Raw genomic sequence first — 10,106 nt, 5'->3', positions numbered from 1 at the left:
AGAATTATTAACTGCTCAGGTTGCAAATTGTTACTCTGCTGTGAGAGAAAGCAGAAACGCTTGCAGTTTTCTACGAGTTATTAACTGATTTGCCTTCTGAGTTCTCTCAGCTCTCAAACTAGATTCTCAGATTTTTCAAAGTAAAGTAGGATGGGTCAGGTGATGTGTCTCATCAGGCCACATACCAAATGAACTCCAAACAATATCATGTTGCCACAACTCGACAACCATAAACTCAAACATGTAATCTCCAGTAAAGTTCAAGCAGGTTAATTGAGACATGTCACAACATGTAGATTTCTTTTTTTAAGAAAAGTGTTCCAAATGCCCTCTTAGTGACCTCATTTTTAAAAATGTCCACACCTTCGCAGTCTTTCAAATAAACCAATTTTCACAACGTTTTGTGAGTTCTCAGAGATACATTAATCATGGAAATGATTCATTAGAGTTGTGAGTTGTTTGCATCCGGTATGTTTTGCTGGTAGAGGCAGATTCAATAAGTATTTTTACAAAGAGAATTGCGTACATTACTGAAAAGTTTCAGTGCTGTGTGGAAAGAGTTGTGAAAGGGGACTCAGTACAGATATAGGACAATGGGTCCCTCCCATACAGAAAGGTTCTTTAATTCTTTAACATGCAACATCATAACTTCCCCAAAGACATTCTGTTCAGATCCCTGGAACTGCAAAGAAAAATAAAATGAATTGTATGTTATATAAGTACCTTTGATAAGACCAATTGGAGTTGGATTTCTGGCACTTTCTATTTCAGTGCTGGTCCCACTATCTGTAATATTATTAAATGGGAATGTTCTCACCTAACTGGAATTTCCTTAATGAGGTAAACTACAGTAAAAAAAGATTAGCAAAGACCTGAAGAAAAATTCTAATAAAAGCTGCATCTTTATTGAGTTTCGTGATTTGCTGGTCTCACAGTTGTAGCGTAATGTACCTACAGTGTGTGTGCTATCCACAGCAGCAATTCACCATGGCTTCTTCAACAGTGTTGTTCAAACCCTCAATCTCCACCATCTAAAAGGCCAATGCCAGCAGGTTCATGGGGAATGTGATCGTCTCCAAGTTTCCGTCCAACTAATTCACTATCTTGACTTGGCTGTTCCTTTACGGACACTGGATCAAATCCCCACAGAACAGTGCTGTGGGAGCATCCTCACCAGGCGGAGCACAGGCTTTCAAGAAAGTGGGTCACCATTGATTTTTTCAAGTATAAATAAGGAGGGCTGTAAATGCTCAGCTTGTTTAGGATTTTCTTGTTTATTCACTTGTGGGACGTTGGCGCTGCTGGCTGTCCCTCATTGCCCATGAGAAGGTGGTGGAACTGCTGCAGCCCATAACTCCAAGAGTGAAGATGTTTAAAAGAAGAACAGGTCACAGACAGTGGCACCAAAGTAACATGAGGTTTGCCAACATCAATAGCCCAGGAACAGCTGGTAAGGAATGAAAACTGGGCAAAAAGAATAGAGAGGTCCTGTAAAGGTTTAAAACATCTGTCAAGATGCATGGGATGGACAATCTCTTTCACCTTTGTTTGCCCCTCTCCTGTGGACTCCAAACAAAAATAGCGTTTAGATGGAGTAGCTTTACTGTGAACTAGATAGAGCATGATCTAATAGTCGTCTGTGGAAATTAACCTAGAGCTAAAATATTGTGTAACAGGCTTATAAATAATTTACTTTGCTACTGCAACAGGAACTGACAACTTATTCTCGATAAATCACTGACCTGCCAGTGACAGAGTAGCAGATCAGAAAAGACACTGAGAAGTGGCACTTATAAGATTTGACATTTACTGTGCAAAGTCTATTTTTCTTCTCTTCAAGCAACTTAGTGGAAATATATAGGTTCCACTGTCATTGGTTGTCCGCTGCACCTCATTCAAGGGGTCATCTTTCACAATGAACTTCAACAATAAGTGACAGCAGACTGTTACCCATAGACATATATATATAAAACAATATTTCCCCTCCAACACAGTAATGCATTCCGAGGCACATCACAGGAGTGTAGCTCGGACAAAAATTGACATTGAGCTCTCGAGGGAGGTATTAGGACAAGTCACTAGGAGGTCGATGGGTTTAAGTGGGATCTCAAAGGGACGATTGTTTACCTATAGTGCCCATTCCTCTTGAAGCAATCTTTTGATTTTAGAATTTCTGTACTTTTTCCCAAACTTCTCCATGACCCCACATCTCCCTGTCTCTGTAATCTCCCCCACACCTACAACTCTCTGCGATATACATGCTCTTCAAATTCTAGCATCTCCAATTTTAGCTGCTCCATCATTGGCAGCTACGTCGTCACTGGCTATGCAGTAAACTCTAGAATTTCTTCCATTTATTTAATTGCTTCTCTACCTCTTTTCTTTGTCAAGACACCTCTTTAAAGCCGACATCTTTGACCTAGCTTTCGGGCATCTGCCTAAATATTGTTTTACATGGCTCAGTTTCCAATTTTGATTCATAATGCTTATGCCGAGGATACATTTTTTTTGTTAAAGGCATGAAATAAATACAAATAGCTGTTGACAGACAGGTCTCCAAGATATGGAGAGATTTAGGAATTTTAAATCTCGGTCCAGATGGCTGGTGGTATGCCAGTATAGCAATTAAGTTAGAAGTGCACAGGCAGTGCAGTTAATTCTAACAATGCAGTATTATCAAGAGGTTGCAGGTCTAGAAAAAGAAGATAAACCAGGGTGACAACCTAAACTTCCTTCTAAGTAAGCAAGTCTAATTGCATTTACCCATCCTTTTCCCATATCTCTCTATCCCTGTTGCTTTCAGCCAGTTATCCATTACAGTGAATGTTGACAATACTGTCTGTCTCAAGTGTCGAAGAAAGTCTTGACAGAAAGATCTGCATTTATATGTGAGTGCCTTTCACACACACAGGGTATCTATAATTTCAAATATTGTTGATCTTGCTTTGCAGCTGTAACCTTGCATGCCTCAGTCTGACTCAGCACCCGATGATCTGTATGTCCTTGTTTGCTATGGTCTGCCTGTACTGCTCACAAAACAAAACTTTTCAGTGTAAGACAACAGTGGGGCTGGATGAACACAGCAGGCACATCAGAAAAACTGTTTTCTGATGAAGGGTCTAGGCCTGAAACATCAGCTTTTGTGCTCCTAACATGCTGCTCAGCCTGCTGTGTTCATCCAGCCCCACACTTTATCTTGGTTTCTCCAGCATCTGCAGTTCCCATTATCTCTGAAAACTTTTCACTGTACTGTGACAATAATAAATCAAATCAAACATATCTGGTGGCACTCTCAGACTCACTATCATAATGTAGGAAATGTGACTGCCAATTTGGGCACGGCAAGCAACAATTTGATAGTGGCCAGATAATCTGTGGTAACTCTTTCATGAAAGAGTGCCTGCAGGATCTTGCATGTCCACTTGAGAAGGGAAAGCCTCAGTTTAATAATTTGAATGGCAGCACCTCCGATAGCGCTTTCTCAGTACAGTGTTAGGCTGGAGTCATTCTGTTTCTCACATCTCTGGGTTGACCTTTGCAGGAAGGAGGTCTAGCATTTGCCACTGGGGCTGACTGGGAAATTAATCCAGCAACTCAGTATGTAAAGTATTTCTTCCTGCCCTCTGTTTTAAATCTAATTTACTTAATTTAATGTTTATGGCTTCCTCTCTTTACAACCTAGTTGCAACAACTAGAAACAGTCTGTTCCATCTTTTCTATCATGTCATTTCTATCATAGGGGCAACTTTTTTTACACAGAGAGTGTGGTTTGTGTGTGGAATGAACTTCCAGAGGAAGCAGTAGATGCAAGGACAGTCACAACGTTGAAAAGACATTTGGATAAGTATATGAATAAGAAAGGTTTGGAGGGATATGGGCCAAGGTAAGTGGAACTAGTTTAGTTTATCATGGACTGACAGGACGAAGGGTCTATTTACATATTGAATGACTCTGACATACCACTCTGCAACTTGTGTTCTTCGAGAGGAAAAAGCTTCAATTTTTCAAAACATATTTAATGGTTATCTTTCCTTCTCCGAGACAGTATCCCCATTTGTCTACATTATGCCCTTTCTAAAGCCTTTATTTTCCTACAGCATGGAACCCAATTCAGCACTCTATGTAGTTACTGAGGTTTCACATAAGGTTCTTATTAACCCTTGGTTTTCATATTTTATCTGTCAACACCAGAAACACAGAGTGAATGAAGGTGATGCAAGATGTTCATAAATAAAATTAAGGTGCACCTGTATATCTGCAAGACATTGAATCAGAAATTGATAGAGAACAGGAGGCTATTCAGCCCATTGTACTTGAGCAATCATCCAATTTGTTCTTCTGCTCTTTACATATAGGCCTGCAAAATTTTCCAAGAAATATCTGGACTTGAAGCACTCATCAGAGCCCATTTCAGATTGAATGGACTTGTGGTTATGTATGAATAATGAGAAAACCCTAAAGTAGTCATGTGCTCAAATTCAACGGCTCCTTGAAGACAGATGTCCAGAAATGTGGCATTCTCATCATGTCCTGATGGAGATATGCAGGAGAACGAGCAATCTTCAGTAATGGCATTGTTTCCTTCAGGCTACAAAGAATAGAGGGCAAGATAGAAAATACTTTGTGGAACTGGAGGAACATAGCAGGTCAGGCAGCATCAGAGGAGAACAAAGACCAAAGAACAAAGAAAGTTACAGCACAGGAACAGGCCCTTCGGCCCTCCAAGCCTGCATCAATTGAGATCCTCTGTCTAAATCTATTTTCTAAGGGCCTGTAGCCCTTTGCTCCCTGCCCATCCATGTACCTGTCCAGATACACCTTAAAAGACACTATCGTGTCTGCGTCTACCACCTCCGCTGGCAACACGTTCCAGGCACCCATCACCCTCTGCGTAAAGAACTTTCCACACATATCTCCCTTAAACTTCCCTCCTCTCACTTTGAACACATGACCCCTAGTAATTGAGTCCCCCACTCTGGGAAAGAGCTTCTTGCTATCCACCTTGTCTATACCCCTCATGATTTTGTAGACCTCAATCAGGTCCCCCCTCAATCTCCGTCTTCCTAATGAAAATAATCCTAATCTCCTCAACCTTTCATCATGGCTAGCGCCGTCCATTCCAGGCAACATCCTGGTGAACCTCCTCTGCACCCTCTTCAAAGCATCCACAGCCTTTTGGTAATGTGGTAACTAGAACTGTAGACAGTACTCCAAACGTGGCTGAACCAAAGTCTTATACAACTGTAACATGACCTGCCAACTCTTGTACTCAATACCCCGCCCAATGAAGGAAAGCATGCCATATGCCTTCTTGATCACTCTATTGACCTGCATTGCCACCTTCAGGGAACAATGGACCTGAACACCCAGATCTCTCTGTTCATCAATTTACCCTGGGACTTTTCCATTTACTGTATAGTTTGCTCTTGAATCAGATCTTCCAAAATGCATCACCTCGCATTTGTCCGGATTGAACTCTACCTGCCATTTACCTGCCCAACTCTCCTCTATCTATATTCTGCTGTAATCTCTGACAGTCCCCTTCACTATCTGCTACTCCACCAATCTTAGTGTCATCTGCAAACTTGCTAATCAGACCACCTACACCTTCCTCCAGATCATTTACATATATCACAAACAATAGGGGTGCCAGCACAGATCCCTGTGGAACACCACTGGTCACAGGTCTCCAATTTGAGAAACCCCCATCCACTACTACTCTCTGTCTCCTGTTGCCTAGCCAGTCTTTTATCCATCTAGCTAGCACACCCTGGACCCCATGTGACTTCACTTTCTCCATCAGCCAGCCATGGGGAACCTTATCAAACGCCTTACTGAAGTCCATGAATATGACATCTACAGCCCTTCCCTCATCAATCAACTTTGTCACGTCCTCAAAGAATTCTATTAAGTTGGTAAGACATGACCTTCCCTGTACAAAACCATGTTGTCTATCACCGATAAGCCTATTTTCTTCCAAATGGGAATAGATCCTATCCCTCAGTATCTTCTCCAGCATCTTCCCTACCACTGATGTCAGGCTCACCGGTCCATAATTACCTGGATTATCCTTGCTGCCCTTCTTAAACAAGGGGACAACATTATCAATTCTCCAGTCCTCCGGGACTTCATCTGTGTTTAAGGATGCGGCAAAGATATCTGTTAAGGCCCCGGCTATTTCCTCTCTCACTTTCCTCAACAACCTGGGATAGATCCCATCTGGACCTGGGGAGTTGTCCACCTTAATGCCTTTATACCAATTTGACCTTGAGTAATCAAACATCTGTCCCTAACCTCAACATCCATCATGTCCTTCTCCCTGGTGAATACCGATGCATTGTACTCGTTAAGAATGCCACGCATTTTCTCTGACTCAGCGCATAACTTTCCTTCTTTGTCCTTAAGTGGGCCAATCCTTTCTGTAGTTACCCTCTTGCTCTTTATATATGAATAATAGGCTTTGGGCTTTTCCTTAACCAAGTTTGCTAAAGATATCTCATGTCCCCTTTTAGCTCTCTTAATTCGTCATTTCAGATTCGCTCTACATTCCGGATATTCTTCCAAAGCTTCCAAGAGAGCAGGAAAGTCAACCCTACATCATGACAATCTCCTCTTTCCGAGCAAGATAGAAAAGCTGGGCAGTGTAATGAGACAATTCATTCTTGGCTCCACAGCCACATTAGAAGCCATAACAACTTGAACGCAAGAAATGGCCATCTTCAATAATTAAGGGAAACCAATGATGACTAGGGGGTCAAGAGACAAGATAATTGAAAATGTCACATGAGAGTGAGTGTCATTGATCTGTATGTATATCTCAGAATCAGAGTGTCAAGACAGAAGGTTGCTAAGGAACCAGTAACAAAGTTGTGTATGATGCTGCCACCGTGCAATAAGCATCACCTAGTGAGCTCAGGGAGATTCCGATTTCAAGTCCCCCACTTTGTGCTTTAGCTGCTCGGAACTGGGGTGGGAGGAAGGGTCAATAAAACAGGCCTCAGCAGCAATAGACGGAGGTAGTTACATCTATTTCACCCCTCCCTGTCCTCCTCCCCTCCCCCACCTTTCAGGACTGGGACAGCCCCTCCCCCAGCCCCCGCAACAGTCAGAACAAGGTGTATATCAGGTGACAAAAGGGCTAAGCTTCATTGTGATGCCCCAACGGTCCATCAAGTTGCCAGCAGCCAGTGCCCATGTTCACGCATGAAGATCTGTGTCAGCTGTAAGCCAACCAACTCTCGTGAAAATGGCAGACGACGAACAAGCTGCAGCACCTGCGGAAGAGGGGCAGCCAGAAGAGGCACCACCTGAAGAACCAGCCCCAGAAGAGGCACCACCTGAAGAGCCAGCCCCAGAAGAGGCACCACCTGAAGAACCGGCCCCAGAAGAGGCACCACCTGAAGCACCACCAGAGGAGGCACCACCTGAAGAACCAGCTCCACAAGAGGCACCACCTGAAGCGCCACCGGAGGAGGCACCAGCTGAAGAACCAGCCCCTGAAGAGGCACCTGAAGCAGCCCCAGAAGAGGCACCACCTGAAGCGGCCCCAGAAGAGGCACCACCTGAAGCGGCCCCAGAAGAGGCACCACCTGAAGCGGCCCCAGAAGAGGCACCACCTGAAGCGGCCCCAGGGGAAGCACCACCTGAAGCGGCCCCAGAAGAGGCACCACCTGAAGCAGCCCCAGAAGAGGCACCACCTGAAGCAGCCCCAGAAGAGGCACCACCTGAAGCAGCCCCAGAAGAGGCACCACCTAAAGCAGCCCCAGAAGAGGCACCACCTGAAGCAGCCCCAGAAGAGGCACCACTTGAAGCAGCCCCAGAAGAGGCACCACCTGCAGAAGCCAAGAAAGAAGAAGCACCTGAGGAAGCCAAGAAAGAAGAAGCACCTGTGGAAACCAAGAAAGAAGAAGCACCTGCGGAAGCCAAGAAAGAAGAAGCACCTGAGGAAGCCAAGAAAGAAGAAGCACCTGCCGAGGCTGCCAAGAAGGAGGGAGAGAGCTGTGAAGTCCCTTCTGGGGAAGAGAAAAAAGCAGACGAAACTTGTGAAAAACCAAAGTCCCAAGAGGAGAAGGAGAAAGAGGAAAAGGAAAAGGAAGAGAAAGAAAAGGCCAAGAAAGCTGCAGACTCATGTGAGAAACCAAAGTCCCAAGAGGAGAAAGAAAAGGCGAAGAAAGCCGAATGTGAGAAACTAAAATCCGAGAAAGCTAAAGAAGAGCGGCCAAAACCGGCAGAGAGTGCTTGCACCAAACCAAGGCCAGAGGAGAAAGCGAAACCAGTAGAATCTTGTGAGAAATCAAAAGAGGAAGAGAAGATTTGTACGTGCCGAGACTCGAAGCCGGCAGATGCAGGCTGCAAGTGGAAAGAACCGAAGGAAAGCTCAGCCAGTTCCAATCAGTGCTCGAAAGCTAATGAATCGTTCTGTAGCTGTGGAAATCCGAAGGCTCCCGGAGCCATGACCTGTGCAGCAGCACAACCGGCAGCCTGCAGCTGTGGAAACCAACACTCCAGATCTTCATCCTGTGGACACTCTTACCATTAGGCAGCAGGAAGGTCCAACATTGAATGGATTCAGGAACAGTCCGCGCAACACTTGTTTTTAGGGAATGGCTGTGAAGTGGACAGTAACAGCCAATTTGGCAGCATTACTCAGCAATGAGCTTTTAAGTGATGACAAATTGGTGCAATGACAGAAAAGTGGCAGAATGTAACACTGGTGCAAAGTTGGCTTTGCTTGAGCAGAGAACAGGAGGATGACCTACTTCCCAAAACCTTGACGAATAGAAACAAGTTCTCTACAGAACTGCATCCCCCAACCACCACTCTCCCTTTTAAAGTCAATGATGTTACACGGATGAATGGCAGAGCAAGGGAGGTTAGAATATCTTCAAAAGGAATCTGTTAAGATAACAAGGTAACAAATAACACAGTAGCCCAATTGTCAATCTCAGCCGCTAGATATATCTCCTTATACCAGATTCTAGTTCCCGACTTGAACCCCCATGGTCTCACGCCTTGTCGATCACAGGAATCTACCCCTGACTTTGCAACAAAAAGAACGCACCCAGGACCCTTTTTATTTGCGTAACCTCAAAGTTAACCTGTCCCACACTTGGGTGCAGTTCCAGAGTATCAAAGCACAAAAACAATGTTCTAAGATAAAGCGGTATTGAAGAAGAAAAGAGATATCAAGTGTGTTGTTAAATAATCAGCTATTCCCCCCAACCCCCAAGGATTTGTCATTTACTGTTGTATCTCATAGGCATTCCCTTCTCATCTGTCATGCATTTGGATTTATGAAAACCCCTCCATTGCAATGTCAGAAACATAGCACCAAGGATTCATGGTAATGAGAAACAGAGCATTTAGACACAAAGCAATAACGGGTCAGAAGTCGGTTCAGCCATTTATCTAGCCACACTGTGGCTAATATATATACCAATTCCATCCAGCTATCTTAGCTTCATAGCCTTTAAATGCCCTTTCTTATCGTCTTCTGCCAAATTGCCATTATTCCAACATCCAACGAATTATCTGCCACTCCTTTACTTGCCCCTAAATTTTATCTCACAGCAGCGGCCACTGCAGGGTGAGGTCGTTAAGGTGTGTCAAGGTCATATTGAGGGCAGTTAGATGCAAAGTAAAACTGCCTTCCACCCTGTAGAAAACAAACCAGCTGTATGAAGGATGAAGACAAAGAACCTTGCCCAACCCATCTGATTGCCTCCTTACGCATTATAAACCAAACCATCTTCCACTCATGGCATCCAGCCACTTCTTAAATCAGCCCTCAACCTCAAGAAAACTCATCTTGGAAGAACTAGCCCTTAGTGCAGCAATGACCCTGTTCTGTCCTTGGTGGCTGATACAGTTGTGGACATATCTCCTTGCGGTAACACGAGAGACACCTCTTAGAACACAAACAACTTCAGCATCAGTAGAATCTGCTCTGAAGTCCCTTCTTGTATGAGACTTCTTCCCATTCTTGGTTTCACAGTTTGGAGACATCATGTACAAGAACAAGACCATCACTGTGAACCATGAATATGACAGAAAATGTGCAACTGTTAGTCCTAGTGGATGACAATACCGACCTCACGGGAAGCGAT

At 44.1% G+C, this 10,106-nt stretch overlaps 1 protein-coding gene across 1 annotated transcript; it reads left to right on the top strand.

Moving 5' to 3' along the window:
- The first annotated feature begins 7,246 nt into the window (after positions 1-7,246).
- LOC125447410 (fibrous sheath CABYR-binding protein-like) lies at positions 7,247-10,106 on the top strand. The gene has a single exon (XM_048521737.2). It carries the CDS (start codon positions 7,247-7,249, stop codon positions 8,537-8,539), a length of 1,293 nt encoding a protein of 430 aa, XP_048377694.1. The 3' UTR covers positions 8,540-10,106.

This window comes from Stegostoma tigrinum, chromosome 35 (assembly GCF_030684315.1).
Source record: "Stegostoma tigrinum isolate sSteTig4 chromosome 35, sSteTig4.hap1, whole genome shotgun sequence".
NCBI lineage: Eukaryota > Metazoa > Chordata > Chondrichthyes > Orectolobiformes > Stegostomatidae > Stegostoma > Stegostoma tigrinum.
This window is presented reverse-complemented; position numbering and strand designations above follow the sequence as displayed.

What these genes read in the sequence shown, in the direction of transcription:
- LOC125447410 (XM_048521737.2), top strand. Translation starts at nt 7,247, where the DNA reads ATGGCAGACGACGAACAAGCTGCAGCACCTGCGGAAGAGGGGCAGCCA.